Here is a 25,838-nt window from a genome sequence, read left to right as displayed (position 1 = left end):
ATATGCAGAAATGGCGGAACTTACCGGAAGAATAAGAAATCAAGATAACAAACTTTTTATATATATAAAAGAATGGAAATGGTTTATTGAATGTTTACAGATAAATTGCAAACAGATCAAAACACTGGCAGGATTATTGTAATAACCTGCAGTTTCATATAAACAAACGAGCAAATTAAATGAATTTGGATGTGCAGAAGAGATTAAAAAATAAATTTAAGGAACGGCAGAAAGAGGGGGAAAGGAAGTTGAGCACTGAAATGTTGAAATGATTGTAAAATTAATTAAATGTATAAATCTGGAAAGTATAAATAAAAATGTAAAAAAAAAATGCATTTAACTGAGAATCGTAGCATCCCCAGCAGTCGACGGCGCCAGCAGAATCCCTCTTTCCCGCCCAGTTTCAAGGGACCAGGCGGCTCTCACCTGAAGAGATTCTCCATGACGTACGGATAATCTGGGATGGAGCTGTCAGGTAAATAGCACGAGGCAAACATGATGATGGCGTTCAGGCCTTCTCCAAAGTAGCCTGGAAGGGAATAAGGGGAGAGGTCAGCTGGGAATCCTTTGGGAAGAAGGGGTCACCGGTCACAATTTGATTTGTGCCTGCCACACGGTGACGGACAGGTTGGATAATAAATTAATTATTTATTTTTTATTATTATTATTATTATTATTATTATTATTATTATTATTTTATTTATTTGTACCTCACCCATCTGTCTGGGTTCCCCCAGCCACACTGGGCAGCTTCCAACAAAGATTAAAAATACATCAAAATGTCACACGTTAAAAACTTCCCTGAACAGCCTTCAGATGTTTTCTAAATGTCAGGTAGTTGTTTATCTCTTTGACATCTGGTGGCAGGGCGTTCCACAGGGTGGGCGCCACCACCGAGAACGCCCTCTGCCTGGATGCAGAGGCCAAATGCCACTGGGGACAAACATATCTAGATAGACTGCCTCTGAACCTGCAGGCTCCACAAGAACTTATGAAGAGCCCTGTAGCTGGATCAGGCCAGTGGCTCCTCTACTCCAGCATCCTGCTCCCACAGTGGCCCACCCCATGCCCCCAAGGGAAGCCTGCAAGGAGGACGCAAGCCCCACAACTCCAACCTCTTCACCTCAGCAGCTGACATTATTCCTTACCTCCGTGAGAGATGACTTTCTTGTAGGGCTCGACGGCTCCCAGGTCCACTTTCTGCTCCCGCTCGTCCGTCAGGAAAATCCGCCACTTGCGCCCGTCTTGGCCCTTGATGTCCACCACGCGGCCGGTGCAAAACTTCTCGGGCAAGTTGCCCTCCACCCTCCGGGCTCTGGGGAGATCATCTGTGCGCATCGGACAGGGTAGCCGGGGGGGGGGGGAGGACCGAATTTGGGTCAATGTCAGGCAAAGGATCTGGAAAAGCAGAAGCTAGCCAGCTTCTTGGGACAGCGTTTCCCAAACTTCGAAGCGGGTTGGACTAGATGACCGCTGGGGTCCCATCCAACTTACTGTTCTAGGATTCTATGAGCCTATTTTCTCTTACCACCACCCTCCTAGATTCCTCGGGGCACAGTGGATCCCACAAACAAATCTCTTTCCGTTCTGGCAGACCACCCGTTCCCACGCAGGGCCCACCTCCCTGGGGTGTCGTCCGCCTTGGGAGAACCTCGAACCCAGGCCCCTCACCTTCCCATTCGAACTCGTGCCCGTTCTCAGAGCCCTCCTGGAGCTCGCTGTCGGACGGGGTCTCCAGCTCGTCCACGTTGATGTCCAAACTGCCTTCCGGCGTGGCTTCCAGCCCCTCTCCAGATTTCACCGAGCTGAGATCCGGGGCTGGGAGTCTTTTCTTCATGAGCCGCCGACCGCACAGCTCTAGGGTGTTGGGGGCGACTGGTGTGGGGCGGAGGAGAAGAAGGGAGTGGGGAATCAGAGGTCAGAGGCCGGACGCTTGCTTGGCATGCAGAAAGACATTGATTCAATGATTCAATCCTGAATCACTGAATTGCCGCTGTAGATAAGGCTGTAAACACATTTATATACATATTGTGGATAATGCACACAGTGACTTGCGATCTCGATCACACGCAGTCTGTAGTCCGCTGGCAGTAGGAGTACAATATGGGCATGTCTTTAAGTTAACATCTTACATTAAAAACCTGACAGTACCAAACTATCGAAGGCTTTTCACCAAAGCCAGACTAAACGTCTTTCCTTCTGCAGTGTTGGATGGCAGGTTGAGAGGAGTTCCCTACCAGGACAGACTTTGCTCGCGTGCTCAAGACATTGATTCCATAAAACATATTTTGTTGTATTGTGCAAAATATGAGCAAGCCAGGGCTGAACTGATATTACCCTTGGTGGTACCTTTCCCAGGAAAATCAGAGGCTCACTATGTCAGGTTCCTATGGGAAGACCAGACAAATGCTAGAACATTAGCAGTGGCAAAGTTTTTATCGGTGGTTGCAAGAACAAATGATCCCTATATTCTGAACAAAATGCTTATTTAACCTGGAGGTAGGCTGTCTGAATTGTGTATTGCTTTGTAACGATTTGTTGGGTCTCTGGACCGTAATAAAGATTGATGATGATATACATATTGTTCTTTGTTTTTTCTTTTCTTTTCTTGTAAAATTCTTTTTTTTTTAAGCGTTTATTAATTTTCCAATAAGAACATCCAATTAACATATCAAATCAAATCCAATAAAAATAAAAAACTAAAATAAAAAAAGTCCAGTTGTCTTCCAAATTGTAATCTTAATTTTTTTTTTGTTGACTTCCCACGGTCTGAATTCCGAAGCATTTCCCACATCGTAGTCCGGCCAGTGTTTTCATAATTCCATATCACGATTTTATCCTCCTTTTCTTGTAAAATTCAATAAAAATTTAATAATAATAATAATAATAAAAAGAATTGCTGCTGTAGCTAGGGGTGCAGCTCTCAATTTCAACTTCTTTCCGTTTAAAATAATCATGGAATGGTATTGCTGCAGAGAACTTTACCAGAGGCCATCCTGCTTAACCCCCTTTCCAAGTCCATCTCTTCCTCATCGGGTTTGGTTTTCAAAAAGCCCTTGTGAAAATTCAGGGCCTCCTACACGGGCTGGCAGCAGCTCTCCAGCCTTTCCCCTAAAAACAATACAAGATGCTAGTCCTCATGGTTTTAAACAGGGGACACAGGAAGTCTCCATTGGTCCACCCATCTCGAGATTGTCTGCAGTGACTGTGTATGTGATAAAGGGGAGCCATACCGGGGTGAAGGTGTCGTCTTCTGTTTGTCCCCGTGTCGGTTTCAGTTTATCGGTTAATTTTTCTAGTAAGGCTGTTTCCCAGACTATTTGGTACCATTGGTCCATGCTTACTCCTGACAGGTCTCTCCGGTGTCTGGCTATGATGCTTCTGGCTGCTGAAAGTAGGTGGGTTATGAGTTCTTTGTGGTGTAAATGGGCATTGTTGTCTTGGAAGATGTTTAGCAGGGCCAATTCTGGGGTGGTTTCTAATACAGTCATACCTCGAGTTGAATGTGCTTCAGGTTGAGCGCTTTCAGATTGTGCTCCACAGCAACCCAGAAGTAACGGAGCATGTTACTTCTTGATTTCACCGTTTGCGCATGCACAGATGCTCAAAATGACGTCACGCGCATGCATGGAAGCGGCAAAACGCAACCCGCGCATGCACAGATGCGCCATCGCGTCTTACATTCCATTCAGGATGTGAACGGGGCTCCGGAACAGATCCTGTTCGCATCCCGAGGTACCACTGTACTTGTTTGGTTATTTTACTTATTTCTCGTATGGTTGTTGTCCAGAATAGTCCCTTCAAATCTTATGATTCTGTGATTTAGGCCCACGGACAGGTCAAACTGAGGCACTGACAATGAGGGGAGGGGTCTCCGCATGCCAGAAGGAAGAGAGGGAATCCAGAAGGGGAGAAAGCAACCCCCTCTTGCTACTCCAGGAAACCCAAGTAGCCACCTGTTGGGTCTCTTACCTGGGCTCATTTCCGAACTGGATTCTTCCAGATCCTCCTCAGAGATCTCCTCTGGAAGAGGCCTGCAAGGCAGAAAAGAGAAGGGTCCTCTGAGGAACGAGAGGAAGGTGGGAGAGGCAGAGGCAGCGTTGCCTAGCAGCTATAGCAGGAGCAGGGAACATTTTCCATCCCAAGAACCTTCTGAGGGCCACAGGGCCAGAGGGAAGAGTGGTACAGCCAGCTAGTTTCTATCCACACCCTCCCCCCACCTTCCAACTAAATAATAATAATAATAATAATAATAATAATAAATTATTATAATTATTATTTATTTATACCCCGTCCATCTGGCTGGGTTTCCCCAGCCACTCTGGGCGGCTTCCAACAGAACACTAAAATACAATAACCTATTAAACATTAAAAGCTTCCCTGAACAGGGCTGCCTTCAGATGTCTTCTAAAAGTCAGATAATTGTTTATTTCCTTGACATCTGATGGGAGCATGTTCCACAGGGTGGGTGCCACCACCGAGAAGGCCCTCTGCCTGGTTCCCTGTAACTTGGCTTCTCACAGTGAGGGAACTGCCAGAAGGCCCTCGGAGCTGGACCTCAGTGTCCAGGCAGAACGATGGGGGTGGAGACGCTCCTTCAGGTATACTGGGCCGAGGCCATTTAGGGCTTTCAAGGTCAGCACCAACACTTTGACTTGTGCTCGGAAACGTACTAGGCAGAAAAGTGGTGTGACCAGAGGTCAAGGAGACATCCCAGCAAAGGAGGTGGGGTGTGTTTCTCGGGGAATGGCCGGATAAAGGACTGGACACCCGCATTGGCCCTGCCCTGCCAGGCCTGAGCTACAGCAGCTAAGAACCCAAGAACGGCTGGGCGTAGGTGTGGTGTGTTGCCTCCCAGAGAGGAGTCCCATGGATACCTCAAGGAGGTGCCTGCCAGGTTGAGACGGACGCCCCTTTTGCTCCAGCACCCCTTTTTCCTACTGCGGCCAACCGGACAGCCGGCGAGCTGAGCTGAAAGGCCCACCCCTATCACTCGGCCTCCAGCCAGCCAATGCCCAACGTTCTAAGATAGACTGCTCTTGGGCATGGAGGCTCCGTTCCTCCATCTCTTCCCTGGGACACCTGCCGTCACCCGCGTTTCCCCAGCACGCGGCTTACCGAGGGAATTCATCGTCCTGCCATTCCTCCTTCAGTTCCATGTCCTTGATGTTCACGGCCTCATCGGTGGTGTCTCCCCGTTCAGGAGAAAGAGGTTCTGCGGCTTCCTTCTTAAACCTGCAACAGAGAGAGAGAGATTGGTCGACAGCCTAGTCCTGCAGACGTCTCCGCAGAAGTTCGTCTCGGTGCTGAGTTCCAAAGAAGCTTGGTCAAAATTGAGTGGGGATGGCTGTGACCTTTTGCACCTAGAACCCCTCTGTCCAAGGACGTCTGAGCTTGGTTTCCCCAGCCACTCTGGGCAGCTTCCAACAAAGTATTAAAATACAGTGGTCTGTTAAACATTAAAAGCTTCTCTAAAGAGGGCTGCCTTCAGATGCCTTCTAAAAGTCTGGTAGATGTTGTTCTTATTGCCATCTGGTGGGAGGGCGTTCCACAGGGCGGGCGCCACTACCGAGAAGGCCCTCTCTCTGGTTCCCTGTAACTTGGCTTCTTGCAGTGAGGGAACCGCCAGAAGGCCCTCAGAGCTGGACCTCAGTGTCCGGGCAGAACGAAGGGGGTGGAGACACTCCTTCAGGTATACTGGACCGAGGCCGTTTAGGGCTTTAAAGGTCAGCAACAACACTTTGAATTGTGCTTGGAAAAGTACTGGGAGCCAATGTAGGTCTTTCAGGACCGGTGTTATATGGTCTCGGCGGCCGCTCCCAGTCCCCAGTCTAGCTGCCGCATTCTGGGTTAATTGCAGTTTCTGGGTCACCTTCAAAGGTAGCCCCACGTAGAGCACATTGCAGTAGTCCAAGCAGGAGATAACTAGAGCATGCACCACTCTGGCAAGACAGTCTGCGGGCAGAGACGGTCTCATCCTGCGTACCAGATGGAGCTGGTAGACAGCCGCCCTGGACACAGATTTGACCTGCGCCTCCATGGACAGCTGTGAGTCCAGAATGACTCCCAGGCTGCGCACCTGGTCCTTCAGGGGCAGAGTTACCCCATTCAGGACCAGGGAGTCCTCCACACCTGCCTGCCCCCTGTCCCCCCAAAACAGTACCTCTGTCTTGTCAGGATTCAGCCTCAATCTGTTAGCCGCCATCCACCCTCCAACCGCCTCCAGACACTCACACAGGACCATCACCGCCTTCACTGGTTGTGATTTGAAAGAATTATCCCGTCCCAAACCACACGCCACTGAAATCGCTGCCTATTCCTCTGCAACAGTGCCGGATTTACGTGTAAGCTAAACAATCTATAGCTTAGGGCCCCACCCTCTTGGGGCCCCCAAACAATTTAAAGGCGGGGGGGGGGGGAGAACTGGATGTACACTTCCAAAATATAAGATAAAAAACAAATAAAATAAAACCTACATACAGCAACAGTGTTTTGTGTTGTGTAGGCTCCTAGGATGTAAGTCATGGGCCCCGCCTGCTAGCCTGCTCCCCAAAATATCACTGGTTTGCTCCTTTCTATATATAGGGTGCCTACATTCTTCATGGACTGACTGCATGGCAACATGTGCAAATGGCTTGAGATACCTATTAGGACCATAAATTACCATATAGCATATATTCAACACAAAAAACAGTGACAATTTGTTGTTGACAAAGGACAGCTGGACATATAAAGGGTCCCATTACCTTCAGTAGCTCAGGGCCTCATCAGACCTAAATCCGCCCCAACCCCTCTTTGTCGTCAAATTTCAAGCTCTAGCGCCAAGAAGACCTGCTCTCAGGTGCAAAAGCAGTTGCAGCTTCTCCCCCCCGTCAACAATCCCTTGCCTCGGTTTCCCTCCCCTTCCTGCATCATACCGCTCATTGTAAGCTCCTCGGGGCAGAGACCTGCCTCCTCCTTCTCTGCAAACACAGCCGCCGTGCAACACCAGAAATGTTATTTAAAACGACAACAGTGATAATTAATGTCAATAATAGTTGGCGATGCATTAGAACGAAGCCCAAGCCGTCAGGGAATTACCTTCCAAATGAATTTGGCCTCCAGGAACTACCGGTTGCCCAACTGAGTAGCTCAGGAGGTTAAGAACTGGGAAGAGAGAAAGTTTGCTCCAGGTAATCCCCAAAGGTTTCTCATGCTAACTATTCACCGCAGGGCTGGTTTTGCAGCCGGGCGTCACACCCAGGCGGAGGAGAGGCCATTTGCTCCCGTAGCAACCGATGGATCAACGCTCTCTGTACAAACTATGCAAAAAACCAGCTCTGCGATGAGAGGCGGATCCTGGCACGGGCGTTTGAGTTATCGAGCGCAAGGTGAACCTGAAAGGACAAGCAGCCCTGCTGGATTGGGGCCAAGAGGCCCAGCCAATCAGGAATCCTGTTTCCCACGCTGGCCAGTCAAACGCCCGGCCTTCGATTGAATCGCCTGTTCCCAGCACCAGGCGATTCAGAAGGTAGACTGCTCCTGAGAATGGAAGCTCCGTTCCACTAGCAAGGCTTTGCCGCTGACCTCTTGGTTTTAGAATCGTAGAATCGTGAAGCTGGAAGGGGCCACAAGGTTCATCTAAATCCAGCCCCCTGCAATGCAGGAATCTTCAGCCCGACGCGGCACTCGAACTCGTGGCCTTGAGGTTAAGAGTCTCATGCTCTCATGCTATCCTAGCATTTGATAGACAGGTTTCAAAATTTATTTTGTTGTTAAGGATGCGGTCCCTCGACGAAACTGCCCAGAAGGAAGAAACCCTTCAGACAAGGAGGGGAAACTTGTGGAACTCCAGGCCACAAGATGTGGGTGGCGACTTGAGACTTATACAGTTCCACAAGGGGATGAGAGAAATTCACTGACCAGCTGCTAGTCATGAGGTGTCTTAAATGGAGATTCCAGATTCAGGAGCAGTCTACCACACGTTCAGGACAGGGGAAAGTCTCTCCTTGTAACTTTCTGAGAGGTGCCTGGCTGTCTGCTTGTAGGCTAGATGGGAGCCGTACTCAGCCACAAAGACATTTGTACATGGAATCGTCGAGTTAGAAGGGACCCTGGGGTCATCTAGACCAACCCTGTCGCGATGCAGGCTAAAACTAGATCATACATGACAGGTGGCCATCCATCCTCTTCTTTAAAACCTCCAAAAAAGACTCCTCTCATGGGAGTCTGTTCCACTGTTCCTCTTACTGTCAGAAAATTCTTCAGTCGGAATCTCCTTCCTTGTAACTTGAAGCCCTGGGTTCGAGTCCTACCCTCGGGAGAAAACCAGTTTGCTCCATCGACCATGTGACAGCCCTTAAGATATCTGAAAATGGCGGCAAGGAATATGCTGGCCCAAAAACTGGAAATTACAAGAAGTTCCTACCATTGCAGAGGGGCAGGCGAAAATGATGAAAAATGCGGAGTTAGCCAAACTGACCAGGCAGGATTTGGGATCAGGACGATCAGAGATTCCAGGAAAGTTGGAGTAAATTTATTGTGTATTTAAAGGATAATTGTAAGAATTTAAAAAAGACTGGCAGGACTGAAGTAACTCCTACAATGTATAAGATAGATATGAGGTTAAAAATCATAGTACGTGACGGGAGAGAATAAAGGATACCTGCTGAAGGGAAGGAGGGAAGTTGCAAAGAACTAAAAGTGCATATGTGGTTTAATGTATTGTAAAACAACTGTGTAAAGAAAACAATAAAAATTTATCTCTTGCGGGGGCGCAATTAATGTCAGCACCGTCCGTTAAGAGTTTGGGTGTAATCTTCAACACCTCCCTTTCCATGGAGGCGCAGATTGCAGCTATAACAAAGGCAGCATTTTTTCATCTCCGCCAAGCTAAGCAGTTGGCTCCTTACCTCTCTCGCCCTGACCTAGCCACTGTGATTCACGTGACGGTCACTTCCAGGCTTGATTATTGTAACTCGCTCTACGTGGGGCTTCCCTTGAGACTGACCAGAAACTCCAGCGGGTGCAGAATGCCGCGGCGAGACTCCTTACGGGGTCTTCGCTGCGAGATCACATTCACCCAGTGCTATACCAACTGCACTGGCTCCCTGCGGAGTACAGGATCAGGTTTAAGGTGCTGGTTTTAACCTTCAAAGCCCTATACGGCCTAGGACCCTCGTACCTACGGGACCGCCTCTCCTGGTATGTCCCACGGAGGACCTTACGGTCTTCAAACAAAAACATCTTGGAGGTCCCAGGCCACAGGGAGGTTAGGCTGGCCTCAACCAGAGCCAGGGCTTTTTCAGTAGTGGCCCCGACTTGGTGGAAGGCTCTGTCCCAAGAGACTAGGGCCCTGCAGGATTTGACATCTTTCCGCAGGGCCTGCAAGATGGAGCTGTTCCACCAGGCCTTTGGCCAAGGCACAGTCTGACCCACTCCTTTGGTAATCCTCATAGAACTCTATCCCAATGGTTGCCATTAATTTGATTCTGAATTGATTTTAGAATGAATTGATTTTAGAGTGTTGTGTTATTTTTACTGTTGTTAGCCACTCTAAGCCCGGCTTCGGCTGGGGAGGGCAGGATATAAATAAAATTTTATTTTTATTATTTTTATTATTGATTTTTATAAAAAAGATGTCTGAAAATGGCAATCGTATCTCTTCTCTCAGACTCCTCTTTCCCACACCTGACTCCTTCAACCGTTCCTCACCGGGCTAGTTTCTTCCTGGTTCACCAGGGGAGTGCACTGAACGAAAGTGAGCCTGACTCTGTGGTGGCTGCAAAACACCTCATTCCAGATCGGTGATCCGTGTCTCGCTGAGCCTCCCAGACATGAATCACGCTCCCCTCCTCCTCCTCCTCCTCCTCTCCGGACGAGTCGAACAGGTCCTAACACATCTGAACACTGAAAAGGCAGAGATTTCTTTGGCTGACGTCGTATCCCAGAAACAGCAGCGGCCAGAGAGACAAAATGTGGTTTATTTTGCAGAGGGAGCGTTGTGTCTGTCGTAGAACAATGGAATTGAAGAGTTCCTCGCCAGACCTCTCTACAGAAAACATGAAATTGTCAAGGACGAGAGTGTCCCTGAGCATGTGTGGTGTGTTATTTATTTCTGCGCTCCTTTACGGCAGATGAGGCCAGAGTCAAGAGTAGATAGACATACATGCCCTGCTCACAAACAGATACCATTCACATACATAGAATCAGAATTGTAGAGTCGTAAGGGACCCCAGAGGGATGCGGGTGGTGCTGTGGGTTAAAACACAGAGCCTAGGGCTTGCCAATTGGAAGGTCGGCGGTTCGAATCCCAGCGACGGGGTGAGCTCCTGTTGCTCGGTCCCTGCTCCTGCCAACCTAGCAGTTCGAAAGCACAAAGTGCAAGTAGATAAATAGGTACCACTCTGGCGGGAAGGTAAACGGCGTTTCCGTGCGCTGCTCGGGCTCACCAGAAGCGGCTTAGTCCTGCTGGCCACATGACCCGGAAGCTGGACGCCGGCTCCCTCGGCCAGTAAAGCGAGATGAGCGCCGCAACCCCAGAGTCGGCCACGACTGGACCTAATGGTCAGGGGTCCCTTTACCTTTAAGGGACCGCAGGGGGTCATCCAGTCACACCCCCTGCAATGCAGGCATCTCAACTACAGCATCCATGACAGACGGCCACCCAACCTCTGCTTAAAAACCTCCAAAGAAGGAGAGCCCACAACCTTCCAAAGGAGCCCATTCCACTATCTAACAGCTCTTGCTGCCAGAAAGTTCTTCCTGATGTTGAGTCAGAATCGCCTTCCTTGTCACTTGAAGCCATGGGTTCGAGTCCTACCCACCAGAGCAGGAGAAAACAAGCTTGTTCCTTCTTCCATGTGACAGACTTTCAGATATTTGAAGATGGCTCTCATATCTCCTCTTTCTCGGGCTAAACATACCCAGCTCCTTCAACCATTCCTCATCAGGCTTGGTTTCCAGACCCTTGATCACCTTGGTCACCCTCCTCTGCACATGTTCCAGCTTGTCAACATCCTTCTTAAATTGGGGCGCCCGGAACTGGACACAGGATTCCAGGTGTGGTCTGACCAAGGCAAAATAGAGTGAGTCTATTGCTTCCCTTGATCTGGATTATAGACTTCTGTTGATGCAGCCTAGAATAGCATTAGCCTTTTTTGCTGCTTCATCACACGGTTGAGCTTGCGGTCAGCTAAAACCACATCACAGCAAAAAGGGAGTCTCATGACACCTGAAAGACTCACCATTGTATTATGGAAGGGGCGGAGAACCTTCTTCAGGCCTGAGGGCCACAGTCCCTTTTGAGGAACCTCCCAGAGGCCAAATGTCAGTCGTGGGCTGTGCCTGAGGCAACAGTGGGCGGAGCACTGGAAGTGAATTTTACTTTAGTATACAGTCATACCTCGGGTTAAATATGCTTCGGGATGAATATTTTTGGGTTGTGCTCCGTGGCGACCCGGAAGTAATGGAGCGCATTACTTCCAGGTTTCGCCATTCGTGCATGCGCAGAAGCTCAAAATGGCGTCACTCGCATGCACAGAAGCGGCAAATTGCGACCCACGCACACGCAGACGTGCAAACGCGGGTTGCGTTCGCTTCAGGATGCGAACGGGGCTCCGGAACAGATCCCGTTCGCATCCAGAGGTACCATAATAATCTAATTTCTACACAACAATAATTAAAAGCTCGGAAAGTTGAAATGGAAATAGGCCCAAAACAGAACTCGCATCAACTTTCCAAACATCTGGGTAGGCTTGTCTAAACAGCAATGTTTTTAGTAGGGCTGGGCGATATATCGATATATCATCCAAAACCAGTTTGAAGTTCGTATTGTGATATCAGTTTCATAATTTTTGACCTGGCAATATATTGCGAATTGTGATGTGTGCCTCCTATGCAAAAATGGAGGGAAACCAGATTATCGCCCAGCCCTGGTTTTTAGCAGGCCCCTAAAAGACTACAGTGAAGACGCTTGATATCAGTAGGCAGGGAGTTCCACAGTTGACACTCTAAACAATCAAATCTTGCAAATGCAGAACAGATATTATGTAGCAGTGCCAGTTCCACCGATCAAATTGGCCCAGGGGGCGTTTATGGGCTAAGGCAATTTTGTAGGTAAACCGGTCCCAATTTGTTAAGGGTTTTGTATATTAATAGTGACATCTTTGAACTTGGTTCTCTCCCTGTTTCATCCTCAGAAAACAATCCCGAGAGGTCGGTTAGGCTGAGAAGCCGCAACGTGACCCAAGGAAGCCCCACGTCCTTCATGGCCGAGCGAGGATTCGAACTCTGGTCTCCCAGACTGACTCTCTGTCGACACCACGACGTGGGTGTTGGCCCCTAAGACACTTTGGACCGGTCCCAAATGTCGGGTGTGGAACATTTTATATTCACGGCATCCCAAATTCTGCAGAGCCAGGATTTGGCATGGTGATTAACACCGTAAGGTGTGGAGCACGAAACAGGGACTGAGGACTCCCTCCTGTAACCCGCAGAGCAGTGTATTATTATTTTTCCTTTGGCAGGTTCTCGAAGCCTTCTTTTCTCTGTCGCGGTTGTAAACCGCCCTGAGATCTTGTGACAAAGGATGGTATATATAAATCCAATAAATAATAATAATAAATAAATAGAATAATAACAGGCTTATTTTGAACCTCCCTTGGGAATGTCTCCAAGCACCCCTGAGATTTGGAAACTGGACAGGAAAGGGCATAAAAACATAGGAAGCCAGTTTTTACCTGGTCAGAGCCACTTAGCTCACTGTTGTCTACTACACGGACCGGCAGCATCTCTCCTGGGGACATTCCCAAATCTACGTGGAACCTTCTGCATGCAAGGCAGGTTCCCTTGCCCACTGAGTGACACCCCCTTCCCTTAAAAACAATGCCAAGCTTTCAGCCGTTGAGGTTTTGAGGAAATGACTGTTTCAATAGGGGCACAGGAGGATTGAGGCCAGTATCGCCCGCACGGGTCAGCAGCAACCCCCCCAGGATTTTGGAAAGGAGTTTTTTTCCCCTGGCCCTACCTGGAGATGCCAGAAATTAGACCAGGAGCCTTCTGCACTCAGAGCAAACTCTCTGCCTCTGAGATCCCCTTGCGAATCACCTTTCGGACTCACCTTTCGGAAGGCAGAGCCGCCTCATCGCCAACGTAAGAGCCCATCCGGCCCCACCGCAAGGACTAATGCTGGCCTCGCCTGCTCCTAAGAGGAGGTCAAAGACACAAAACAGCAACTCTGGGGTGTTCCAATATGCCGGCGTACAGCCTGGACTCATCCCAAACTGGTTTTTCAGCATGATTCAGAAAAGGGCGGCTGGGTCCTAATGCCGTTGCAAAAGGTAAAACAATTTTTAAAGTAAGATTTAGGGATGGGGAGAAACAAGGACGGGGAAGGGGAAGAAATGGAGGCAGTAAGAGATTTTACTTTCTTGGGCTCCATGATCACTGCAGATGGTGACAGCAGTCACGAAATTAAAAGACGCCTGCTTCTTGGGAGAAAAGCAGTGACAAACCTCGATATTTGCGAGATTCGATATTTGCGAGACCAGAAGTTCATCGAGGACTGGGGAAAATTTACATATTATCTGAAAAGTATATGTGATGAGCAGACAACGTTTGTAGGTTTTCAAGATGTTCTGTGAAAGCATAAGAAATATTGTTAAAAAGGGAATAAGATTGGGGAGGTTATAATTTAAAGGCAAAAGAAAAATTAGAAATGTGTAAACAAAAGATTAAAACGGAAGATTGGCAGAGAAAATGATGGAAGTCAAAAAAGAAGACTAGATAGGGCAGTAGCCTATCTAGATCCGTTTCCTGTTATCACAGTGACCAAAGGCAATCTGGGTAGACTGCCTCTGGGGCTGGAGGCTCCCTAAGTCCCTGTAACTTCACTTCTCATCGAATCATGGAGAGCCAGGCACTGAGGTCCCGCTCTGAGGGCCTATTGGCAGTTCCCTCGCTGGGTGCTTTAGCTAAGATTCCTGCATTGCAGGGGGTTGGTCTAGATGACCGTCAGGGTCCCTTCCAACTCTACGATTCTATCATTCTATGAAAAGTAAAGGGAACAAGGCAGAGGGCCTTCTCGGTAGTGGCACCCGCCCTGTGGAACGCCCTCCCGCCAGATGTCAAGGAGATAATCTATATGACTTTTAGAAGATATCTGAAGGCAGCTCTGTATCAAGGAGTTTTTAATGTTTTTTTTAAAAAAAATGTTTTTATTCATACTTTTCAAGTTTATACATTTCATTAGTTTTACAATCAATTTAACATTTCAGACTTTGACTTCCTTCCCCCTCTTTCTGCAGCTCCTTAAATTCATTTTTTAATACCTCCCACCTATCCAAATTCATTTACCGGTAATTTGCTCATTTAATTATCTACTTTTAAGCATATACTCTTATGAAACTGCAGGTCATTGCAATAATCCTGCGAATGTTTTTATCCGTTTGCAATTTATCTGTAAATATTCGGTAAACCATGTCCATTCTTTTATTAAAAAGTTTATCTTTATTTCTTATTCTACCAGTAAGTTTCGCCAATTAAAGTTTTGCCTTTTGTTGTGTTTTTATATTTTGCTGGAAGCGACCCAGAGTGGCTGGGATACAAAGAATAAAATTATTATTATGGTGATGATTAAGGACCAGGCCAGTGACCTCTCCAGCAAAAGCATTCTGCTCTCAAAGCGGCCAAACGACTTTAAGAAACCTGGGAACCAAGTTGAACCGAACAGCAAATAAAAATTGACATCTGAAAACATTTTCTGTTCTCTTGCTCATCAGTAAGTGAAACAGCTGTAGACTTTCCAGCCCTGCGCCATCTTTTCTGGCCAACGTTCAGGCTTGTTATTGGGGCTTCTGATATTATTTGCCACGAAAGCTAGGAATGTAGCCTCCATAGGCAGTCGCAGTCTACCTGGGACACCAGACATGGGTCTCTATATTCTCCCGTTTTGCACTTAACCCTGCCCTCTAGTGTTAGCTAGTGGAGTAGCAGCACTGTCAAGTTTTAAAAGCCCTTTCCCGTCAATAAATGACCCTCTTCTTCGGCAACCTTGTGAAATGTGTATTTTTATGACTGACATCCCGCACATGTCTCGGGGTGCTGGTACCTGCATACCCCCATCGAAAGGAATGCAGCCCAGATAGGCGGTGTCCATAAAAAGGTAAAGGGACCCCTGACCATTAGGTCCAGTCGTGCCCTACTCTGGGGTTGCGGCGCTCATCTCGCTTTACTGGCCGAGGGAGCCGGCGTACAGCTTCCAGATCATGTGGCCAGCATGACTAAGCCGCTTCTGGCGAACCAGAGCAGCCCATGGAAACACCGTATACCTTCCCGCCGGAGCGGTACCTCTTGATCTACTTGCACTTTGACGTGCTTTTGAACTGCTAGGTTGGCAGGAGCAGGGACCGAGCAACAGGAGCTCACCCCATCGCGGGGATTTGAACTGCCGACCTTCTGATCAGCAAGCCCTAGGCTCTGTGGTTTAACCCACAGCACCACCCGTGTCCCTTAGGTGGTGTCCATACTCAGATCCAATTTACACCCAGAGTTCTCAATCCTGCGCATGTTATGCTCCATCACGGATCGGGGCGGAAATCTCCTCCTGGGACAAAAACTTTAGTTTTCCTGCATTCCCTGGGAGGAATCCTGAACCTTCGCCACTGCCGGCACAAGCGGTTAGGAATTCAACAGGTGAAGCTGCCCTCAGCCCTGCATTTCACAGCCAAGAGGGAAAACAGGGTGTGTTTTTTTCTTCTTTCTTCGTTCCATTTGTCAACCCGGCCTTTCCTTCCAAGGAACTCGAAGTGGCGTGCATTTTTTTTCCCGGCACCCCCTACCTGTTTCATCCTCACAACAGCCTTGCGAGGTAGGTCGGGCTGAGAGACAGCAGCTGGCCCAAAATCACCCCGGCAAGGGCTTCGTGGCTGGGTGGAGATTTTCGAACCCGGATCTCGCAGGTCACCATCCAACGCTCACCCACCCTGGTTCTCAATATCTGATGGATTGATCATGGTGAGGGAGGGGAAATGTTTGATCCGCAGAGGATGGTGTGTGGGTGTGGGCGGGGCCAAACCATGTGGTGGGTGGAGCCAGAGCCAAAAGTGGGAGGGGCATCCTTTTCTCCCTCCCTCTCTCCTCCATCAGCTTTTCTGTCTTCTGCCCCTCTGGTCGGTCTCTCTGCATTTTGACTAATGGGTATATTGAGGATGGATATATAGATTTTTTTAAAAAATAGGTGTTTTTTAAAACCACAGTATTCCTAGACATCTGATCTGCCAGGAGCTGGCACAGAAATAAAAGACACGATATATTCTAAAATAGAATGTATATTTGAGGGCAGGTTCTTTGTTTTTGCTTTTATTCATTAGAAAGTGTATTAAATCCATTTCAAACACACTCCACAACAGCATGCTAGAGACACACAGAGGCGGCTGAAGTCTTTGGCCCGCGGTGAAGCTCTCCCCAGACCCAAAATCTTGCAAAAAGTGATGGTTCAGCTTCGTTTGCAGCGGTTGCCCCGGTGCGGAGCTAAAAGTCTCGCCGTACTTTCCCCTCTGGCCTGGTCCAACAGGTCTGGAAGGTTTCCCACAAAAGCCTGCCTGACCTGTTGGGACAGGAGGCGACGGTGAGACAAATGGTGTGTGTGTGTGTGTGTGTGTGTGTGTGCATGTCCCACAGATATCAATGCCTTTCTCCAATCCCTATTGAGACAATGGCCTATCTCTGGATCAACAGCTCACTGGACCGTTCTCTTTCCCGTTTCAATGAGCCTTGAGCTCTGTGGATCAAAACCTCTTGCTCTTAACGGCCAATGGAACTGGGGAGCAAACAGTAGATGCAAAACGTTTCCAAAAGCCAGAACTGCCCTGGGACCCCCGTCGACAGAGGTCTCCCCGCGATCTAGAAAATTATACCTGCCATTGCTGCATATTGTTTTAAATGTCTGCTTTGCTTTTGGGAGTGCAGTCCCATTATGTGTTTTGCAAGCTGGTCTCCGACCATAATAATGAATTATTATTATTATTACCTGCGGGCAGCTGCTCTGTGCATCTTTGTCTCTAGACTTTGCCATTAGTGGAGACCCCGTGCTCAAGGTCTGTCTCCCCGAGCCGCAGAAATGCTTTGTCCAACCATCTCCCCGCCCAAAATCCTTTCCCTGCTGCCTCTCGTTTCTCCGCGTGCGGGACCGCGTGGCAGAGAAAAGTGCCGCACATTGGATTCCCCCACGTCCGTCCGTGCGTCCGTCCGCACACACAAACACATTCACACACCCCTGCTAGAGAATTTCCCCGGCTTCAAAAAGGAGTCCGTCTAGCATCACTTCTTCCCCGGTTCGTCGTCCGCGGAGGAGCGAGCCTCGGCGATGCGGCTGAACTTTTCGAAGACGGCCTCGGCCGACAGTTTGGGGAGACCCCGGTCGAGGGGGCACTCATCCACCAGGCTGTTCATGGGCGTGGGGGGCAGCGGGGTGTCGTCGTCCGCGGCCAGGTCGTCCCCCAGGCGGTGTGGCTTCGCGGGGTCCTTCCTGGGGCCGCCGGGCCCCTGCTCTCGCTCGCAGGGTTCGGCGCCTCGGGGCTCCGGCCTTGTCTTGCCGTACGGGGCCGTGGCCTCGGGCTCCATGGTGGCGGGGGCCGGCCGGTCCCACTCCCGCAGGAAATCTCGGACGACGGGGAGGACTTTCTTGCGGGAGGCGGTGGTGTTGCCCTGGTGGTAGGCTTGGACGGTGGCGTACGGGCTGTCAAGGGGAGACAGGCTCAGGGGAGGGCTGCTGGAGGTTTCCAAAGCTCGGCAGACCTGGGGAAACAGAAACACAACAAGCCCGATGGTTATACAAGATACGTTCAACACAGTGGTACCTCGGGTTAAGTACTTAATTCGTACCGGAGGTCTGTTCTTAACCTGAAACTGTTCTTAACCTGAAGCACCACTTTAGCTAATGGGGCCTCCTGCTGCTGCCGCGCCACCGGAGCACGATTTCTGTTCTTATCCTGAAGCAAAGTTCTTAACCTGAAGCACTATTTCTGGGTTAGCGGAGTCTGTAACCTGAAGCGTATGTAACCTGAGGTACCACTGTAATAGTTTTGACTCCGTGCTAGCGTTCGAGTGACAAAGGAAGTAAAAGTAGGCGGATAACAATTTAGGATTAATTATGTTTCCCGCTTCTTGGGAGTGTGGGTGTCTGCACATATGTGTGGTTTTGTATGGAATGTTTGGGAGGAAATAAGACAGTAAATAACAGATAACAAATTAAATATTGATGTATGTAATTTTTATTTCTTAATTATATTTAGTGGTAGAATGGCTGTATTGTTTTTTGTAACATAAAATCATTCAATAAAAATTATTTAAAAAAAGAAAAGAAAAGCAATGACAAACCTAGACAGCATCTTAAAAAGCAGAGACATCACCTTGCCGACAAAGGTCCGTACAGTTAAATCTCTGGTTTTCCCAGTAGTAATGTGAGAGCTGGACCATAAAGAAGGCTGATCGCCAAAGAATTGATGCTTTTGAATTCTGGTGTTGGAGGAGACTCTTGAGAGTCCCATGGACTGCAAGAAGATCAAACCTCTCCATTCTGAAGGAAATCAACCCTGAGTGCTCACTGGAAGGACAGATCCTGAAGCTGAGGCTTGCAGCACACGGAAACGCAGTTTACCTTCCCACAGGAGTGGTGCCTATTTATCTACTTGCACTTTGACGTGTTTTCAAACTGCTAGGTTGGCAGGAGCAGGGACCGAACAACGAGAGCTCACCCCGTCGCGGGGATTCGAACTGCCGACCTTCTGACCGGCAAGTCCTAGGCTCTGTGGTTTAACCCACAGCGCCACCCGTGTCCCTTAAAAAAGGTGTAGTCATAGGTATATCAGCGAATCCAAATCCGAATGGTCAAATTGTGTTATTACTGTTATCATGGGGTTTTTTTGTATGTGTATTTTGTGGTTGATGTTTGTATCGAAAAATTGATTAAATAATTTTTTTAAAAAAGCAAGGCGGAGGGCTGAAAACCTCTTTCCACAAAGGGTTTTCCTGATGCAAAAAGGTTTTGTTTTTCAGCCCTTTGCCTTGCATTCTGGGCTTTGGGAAACTCCCAAACAGATTCCCAACAGCCTCGTGAGAGTTTCCAGCACTTTGGTAAGCCCCCTTTCTATGTATTTATTTTTCATCGCTGTGCGTACAGCGGCAATTGTGCATGTGAAATTACTTGTGTTCCTACCTTACTTATTCAAACCTCGCATTTCCCCCCCCCCCCCCAGACCAAGACTCAAATTAGAACCACACAGATGAAATACAGAAAGCTGAAAAACAACGGTTCAAAAGTAATTAGGTCCTCGCAGAATTACGTGGCCACAGAGTTTAAAAAACCGAATCGGTTAGAAATGCAGATCACGAAACGGCTGCCGTGTATGCCTTTCGCTGTTTGGATATTGCTGTGCCCTTACTTTCATAAACCAATAGTCAATACTGAAAATAAATGTGTGCAGCCTGGGGTCTCACGACGACAGGAGAAAGGGGCGAGAAAAGGTTAAGGAAATAAAATGAAGCAAGCAAATAAAGAGCCTTAGCTCAGCTGCAGGCGGTTGGAGGATGGATGGTGGCTAACAGATTGAGGTTGAATCCTGACAAGACAGAAGTACTGTTTTGGGGGGACAGGGGGCGGGCGGGTGTGGGGGACTCCCTGGTCCTGAATAGGGCGACTGTGCCCCTGAAGGACCAGGTGCGCAGCCTGGGAGTCATTTTGGACTCACAGCTGTCCATGGAGGCGCAGGTTAACTCTGTGTCCAGGACAGCTGTCTACCAGCTCCATTTGGTACGCAGGATGAGACCCTACCTGTCTGCAGACTGTCTCGCCAGAGTGGTGCATGCTCTGGTTATCTCCCACTTGGACTACTGCAATGCGCTCTACATGGGGCTCCCTTTGAAGGTGACCCGGAAACTGCAATTAATCCAGAATGCGGCAGCTAGACTGGGGACTGGGAGCGGCCGCCGAGACCACATAACACCGGTCCTGAGAGATCTGCATTGGCTCCCAGTACGTTTCCAAGCACAATTCAAAGTGTTGGTGCTGACCTTGAAAGCCCTAAACGGCCTCAGTCCTGTATAGCTGAAGGAGCGTCTCCACCCCCATCGTTCTGCCCGGACACTGAGATCCAGCGCCGAGGGCCTTCTGGTGGTTCCCTCATTGCGAGAAGTGAGGCTACAGGGAACCAGACAGAGGGCCTTCTCGGTAGTGGCACCCGCCCTGTGGAACGCCCTCCCATCAGATGTCAAAGAGATAAACAACTACCTGACATTCAGAAGACATCTTAAGGCAGCCCTGTTTAGGGAAGTTTTTTATATTTAACGCTGTACTGTTTTTAACACTTGATTAGGAGCCGCCAAGAGTGGCTGGGGAAACTCAGCCAGATTATTATTATTATTATTATTATTATTATTATTATGCAGTGCATATGTTTGGACTGCAGAAGGCCATCTGCAGCGGCGCCTCCGCGCAAGGCTACAAAAGAGGAAGGCCAGACCAAAGTCCACCTCATGGGCCCCGTCTTCAGGACGGAGGGGCTTTCCTCCCACCTGTTGGTCGCATCCTGAGACCCCAACCACTCACCTCGATCAGAGAGGCGAAGGATGGGCGTAGAAGGGGTGGCAAAGGCGAGAGAAATCGTCCTAAGCTGGGCTCGCTCTCTCGCACCGCCGGCGTGGAAGTTTCTAGGGCTGTTGATAAGAGCCTCTTATTTTAGGTCTTTTTGACAGCCCCTTTTGGAAATGTGGAAGTCAGCCGAGGACAGCAGCCCCTGGATGGCGGTGACTCACTTGTGGGCTGTCCGCGACGTCAGGCAAATCCAGAAACAGCGGCCACAGGATCTGAGCCTGCCGTCGCGATGCCAGATTAGCCTTTGCCAATAAAAGGCAGAGGAGAGGGTGGGGTGGGGGTTAGGAACAGTCCCAAAATATGCCTTCACAAAGAGGAGGCCCCCCTCATCTGACAGCAAGGTCAGCTCAGAACGGTCAAAAGCCTTTTTTTGGCGCTTCGACGCAGGGCTAGCTCGGATTTTCTGGGTCGAGGGCCGCTTCTGTAATTCGTGGACCCTCCGGGGGCCACGTGGCGGCAGAAAGTGGCTACATGACGCCACGCACACGATGCGCAGCACATGTGTACAGCTGAGATCAGAGAATTGTTGCGTTGGAAGGGACCCAGAGGGTCATCCAGACCAACCCCCCCCCCTGCTGTGGAGGAAATTTTCTCTCTCCAAAGAGCTCAAGGTGGTCCACGTGGTTCTCCCCCTCCTCCTTTAATCCCCACAACAACAACCCTGTGAGGTAGGTTAGGCAGAGAGAAGACAGCAACTCGGCCAAGGTCAGAACCAGGGAGTTTCACGGCTGAGTGGGGATTCGAACCCGTGTCTGTCCCGGGTTCTAATTCAGAACTCTCATCACTGTGCCATGCTGTATCCCGCACAGCAGAGCAGCGGTTGCAAGTGCTTCCGCATAAACTAGCATGGAAATTCTCAACAACAGCCCTGCAGGGTTGTTCGTTTCGAAGTTGCAATTGCTTTGGAAAAGAGGGGGGTTTAACGGAATTTACGCGGGTCCCAGAGAACCAAAGTTTAGCTGGATGAAGGTCCAAGGTTCAAGGAGAATCCACGCCGGATCATGCCCCAAAGGCCCATCCTAGACCAGGATCCTTTTATTGCAGCAGCCATCTAGCCCAGTACTGTCTGCTCTGACCGACAGCATCTCTCCTGCGTTTCAGGCAGGAGATCCCGTATTTTTTGCTCTATAAGACTCACTTTTTCCCTCCTAAAAAGTAAGGGGAAATGTGTGTGCGTCACATGGAGCGAATGCAGGCTGCGCAGCTATCCCAGAAGCCAGAACAGCAAGAGGGATTGCTGCTTTCACTGCGCAGCGATCCCTCTTGCTGTTCTGGCTTCTGAGATTCAGAATATTTTTTTTCTTGTTTTACTCTTCCAAAAACTAGGTGCGTCTTGGGGTCTGGTGCGTCTTATAGAGCGAAAAATACGGTACTTCCCAGCTCTACGTGTGGATGCTGTCGGATATTGGACTGGGGACGTCCTTCGTGCAAAACGAGCGCTAGGCCACAGAGCTACAGCTCTCCCTCTAAAACTAAAATCTTAAGATTCTAGTCCTCAGGGTTCTGAATGCTGATCTGAAGAGCAACGCAGGAAGCTGCTTCCTGCAGACTCAGATCACGGACCCAGTGGCTCTTCGGGGCTTCAGGAATATATTTTGCTGCCCAAGGTGGAGATCCTGGGGACTGAACCTGGGGGACCTTCCCCTAGGCTCCCCCAAATTCTAGCCTGCCTTCCGGTTCCAAATAGCACTGCACCCGCCCATCCCCTTTGCCTGAGCCCTACCAATGCCGCAGCCCTGACTTTGCGAGGCTCGTTTGACAACCACAAGAAATCGAGCCTTTGGGGTCATCATCGGGCCGGCTCTGTGGAACTCCCTGCCACTGGAGATCCAGCAGGAGAACTTTAAAACACCTGCTGAAAACTTTTCTATTCCAGCAGGAGTACGTCCTTCCACAAGGGTCAATTCATGTCCGTTTTTAACTTTCTAATGGATTTATAGTATGGTTTTATTGCTTTAAACTGCTTTGGCATGTACATTTGTTTATGATATGGTGGTAGAAAAGCAATTTTTAAAAATAATGATGGAGTAGGGAGAGGTAAGTAAAGGAACCCCTGACCGTTAGGTCCAGTCGTGACCGACTCTGGGGTTGTGGCGCTCATCTCGCTTTACTGGCCGAGGGAGTCGGCGTACAGCTTCCGGGTCATGTGGCCAGCAGGACTAAGCGGCTTCTGGCGAACCAGAGCAGCGCACGGAAACGCCGTTTACCTTCCCGCCAGAGTGGTACCTATTTATCTACTTGCACTTTTGACATACTTTCAAACTGCTAGGTTGGCACGAGCAGGGATTCAGCAACGGGAGCTCACCCCGTTGCGGGGATTCGAACGGCCGACCCTCTGATCAGCAAGTCCTAGGCTCTGTGGTTTAACCCAAAGCGCCACCCGTGTCCCATAGGGAGAGGAGCCCCCCCTAAAAAAAAACAACACACCAAACCAGTGGGCAGCATCAAAGCTACAGCCAGCCTTGCAACCTGCCCAGCCTTGAAGGCCTTTCTTTGCCAGAGGTGAAAGCTGTGAGGACTTCCCACTGAAAAAGAAAGAAAGAAAAACCACCCAAAGAATTGCCCTCATTTGTATTCAAGGAGGAAGGGCAGAGAGGGAGAAAAAGACGATTTTTACAGCTGCCTTGTCAAGGACGGAGGCTGGGGGAATTAGCCGCTTTGCGAACCGTGTCCCTCGCTTGTTATGCGTCCATTAACTTCTCCCGCTTCCTAATAAGCTCCTTCCAGGGGGCGGCGTGCAGAGGAAGAACCGCAAAAGATATCGAGTTAAGGAGAATGGTTTGGGGCCTCTTTCTTTTGCAATAAAAATTTAAGATCATCTATATCTATAATAAATGTTATTTAAATGTACCAACCAAGCACAAACATAGATATGTGGACCACATGTCTGGAGCAGCACAGGAAGGCCGTCCTGAAACCATTTTGACTCCTAAACTGACCAAATGTTTTCTCTGCAAGGAGGGAGGGCAGGAATTGGGTAATCACCGTCTCAAAGGAATGGGCAGATTCTCTGAATGTAATGCGTTAGGTCCCATCTTAAAAAGCAGAGACATCACCTTGCCAACAAAGGTCCGGATAGTTAAAGCTATGGCTTTCCCAGTAGGGATGTATGGAAGTGAGAGCTGGAGCACAAAGAAGGCTGATCGCCGAAGAATGGATGCTTTTGAATTCTGGTGCTGGAGGAGACTCTTGAGAGTCCCATGGACTGCAAGAAGATCAAACCTCTCCATTCTGAAGGAAATCAGCCCTGAGTGCTCACTGGAAGGACAGATCCTGAAGCTAAGGCTCCAAGACTTTGGCCACCTCATGAGAAGAGAAGACTCCCTGGAAAAGACCCTGATGTTGGGAAAGATGGAGGGCACAAGGAGAAGGGGATGACAGAGGACGAGATGGTGGGACAGTGTTCTCGAAGGTGCCAACATGAGTTTGACCAAAATGCGGGAGGCAGTGGAAGACAGGAGTGCCTGGCGTGCTCTGGTCCAGGGGGTCACGAAGAGTCGGACACGACTAAATGACTAAACAACAACAATAATTCTCTTCTTGGCCTCTTTTATTTTCTCCGACCGATGGAGAACCTACAAAGGACTCTATAAGGGCTCTTGTGTTCCCCATAAGGGAAAAAGGGCAGATTATTGTTTATTACACTTTAAATGTACTGCGCAGCGAAAAAGGTTTCCAATCCCACCAAGCAGCCCACACATGCGTGCCCAGTTTGCTCCTCGCGGTAAACGGTCCTTCAACAACCTCCAAATGTTCTGGACCGCAATGAAAAAAGAAGAGTCTGCAGGATGAGGCCCATGGCCCACCTAGGCCAGGATCCTGTTCTCATGGAGCCAACCAAGGGCCTGTGAGTGTGATAGGAATTTTGAGGTCTTAGATATATAATAAATGTTCATAAATGTACCAACCAAGCACGTACATAGATCAGCACAGGAAGACCGACCTGAAACCATTTTTGATTCCCAAACTGACCTCAATTCTTTCTCTGCAAGGTCAAAGGAAAATGGAAAAGCCTCCCCATTGCCTTTTTCTTCACAAATCCTGTCTTAAGGGTATGTCTGTGTATGAACAGGGTGAGCCTGTGACCTGGCTCAGGAACTAAGTATTTATCATTACAAAAGACTGGCCAGGTTCCCCAGGGTATCCAATCAAGTGAGCATTAACAGGCAACCTGTCACATGAGATAAACAACGCACTCAGATTTCTGCTGTAGACCGCCTTTTCTGTGATGTAGGTATGTGGGTGGAAGTCTTGAGCTACACCCCTTCTGTGATGTATGTATGATGTTTCTGGGGATGGTCTTGATCTACAGGGTGGCAATTTCAAAAGTCTATACAGTGGTACCTCGGGTTACATACACTTCAGGTTACATACGCTTCAGGTTACAGACTCCGCTAACCCAGAAATAGTGCTTCAGGTTAAGAACTTTGCTTCAGGATGAGAACAGAAATCGTGCTCCAACGGCGCGGCGGCAGCAGGAGGCCCCATTAGCTAAAGTGGTGCTTCAGGTTAAGAACAGTTTCAGGTTAAGTACGGACCTCCGGAACGAATTGAGTACTTAACCCAAGGGCTTGCACACCATTGTTCAGGGTTCCTCCTCCCTCCTGCGCGTGGTGAGTGAGCAACAGATCAATAAAGATCAAGCTTACTAGCTGCTTTGCTTCTCAATATTCTCTGGTTGGCCTCTGTTATTTTCTCCTACCAATAGGGAACCTACGTAAGGACTCTATATGGGCTCTTGGATACCCCATCAGGGGAAAAGGGCAGATTTTTGTTTATAACATGGGAAACCAGCAAGTAGGATTTGAGTTCAAGAGCAGCTCTCTCCTCCTGTGCTTTCCAGAGACTGGGATTCAGAAGGATCGCTGCCTGCAGCTTTTGAAGGCAGAGAACAGCCATCATGCCTAGCAGCCATCGCTAGGCCTCTCCTCCACCATAAATTTGCCCTGTCCTCTTTCAAAGCCGCCCAGGTTTCAAAGCCATCTTGTAGGAGGGAGTTCCGCAGGTCAACTCAGCGCTTTGCGAAGAAGGAATTCCTTCGATCTGTCCCGAATCTTCCAACACCCAACTTCACCCTTCAACAGCCCTCCATCGTGCCCCCCCCATGAGTGTTTTGGAAGGTTGTGCCCTTGAGCTCTTCCATGCCCAGGCAGGGGGCAGAGATGGATGTCTGCGTTGAAGCTAGCCTCATGCATAAAACCGACATTTC

The 25,838-nt window shown here is 49.0% G+C and overlaps 2 protein-coding genes across 4 annotated transcripts in view; both read right to left on the bottom strand.

Annotated features, from left to right (window-relative positions):
• The window catches only part of BNIPL (BCL2 interacting protein like), a 28,446-nt gene extending 15,187 nt beyond the window's left edge, over positions 1-13,259 (bottom strand). Inside the window, exons 1-6 of one of the 2 annotated variants that reach the window (XM_080984785.1) lie at positions 13,100-13,259; positions 5,119-5,235; positions 3,973-4,034; positions 1,672-1,875; positions 1,149-1,328; positions 427-529 (exon numbers count right to left, since the gene is read on the bottom strand). In XM_080984785.1, coding sequence (XP_080840911.1) covers positions 427-529; positions 1,149-1,328; positions 1,672-1,875; positions 3,973-4,034; positions 5,119-5,235; positions 13,100-13,143 — 710 coding nt within the window. In that variant the 5' untranslated portion in view covers positions 13,144-13,259. Of the gene's footprint in view, positions 1-426; positions 530-1,148; positions 1,329-1,671; positions 1,876-3,972; positions 4,035-5,118; positions 5,236-7,080; positions 7,226-13,099 lie in introns of those variants that run through there. The other variant, XM_080984786.1, reaches the window with a different exon arrangement.
• A 3,063-nt stretch (positions 13,260-16,322) lies between these two features.
• PRUNE1 (prune exopolyphosphatase 1) overlaps positions 16,323-25,838 on the bottom strand; it is a 34,406-nt gene continuing 24,890 nt past the window's right edge. For both annotated transcript variants that reach the window (XM_080984665.1, XM_080984666.1), the window contains one exon: positions 16,323-17,775. In XM_080984665.1, coding sequence (XP_080840791.1) covers positions 17,299-17,775 — 477 coding nt within the window. In that variant the 3' untranslated portion in view covers positions 16,323-17,298. The remainder of the gene's footprint in view (positions 17,776-25,838) is intronic.

The sequence above is a fragment of the Podarcis pityusensis genome, assembly GCF_964106645.2.
Source record: "Podarcis pityusensis genome assembly, chromosome: 16".
NCBI classification, from domain to species: domain Eukaryota; kingdom Metazoa; phylum Chordata; class Lepidosauria; order Squamata; family Lacertidae; genus Podarcis; species Podarcis pityusensis.
Note: the sequence above shows the minus strand (reverse complement) of the source record. Positions and strands in the feature narration are given on the sequence as shown.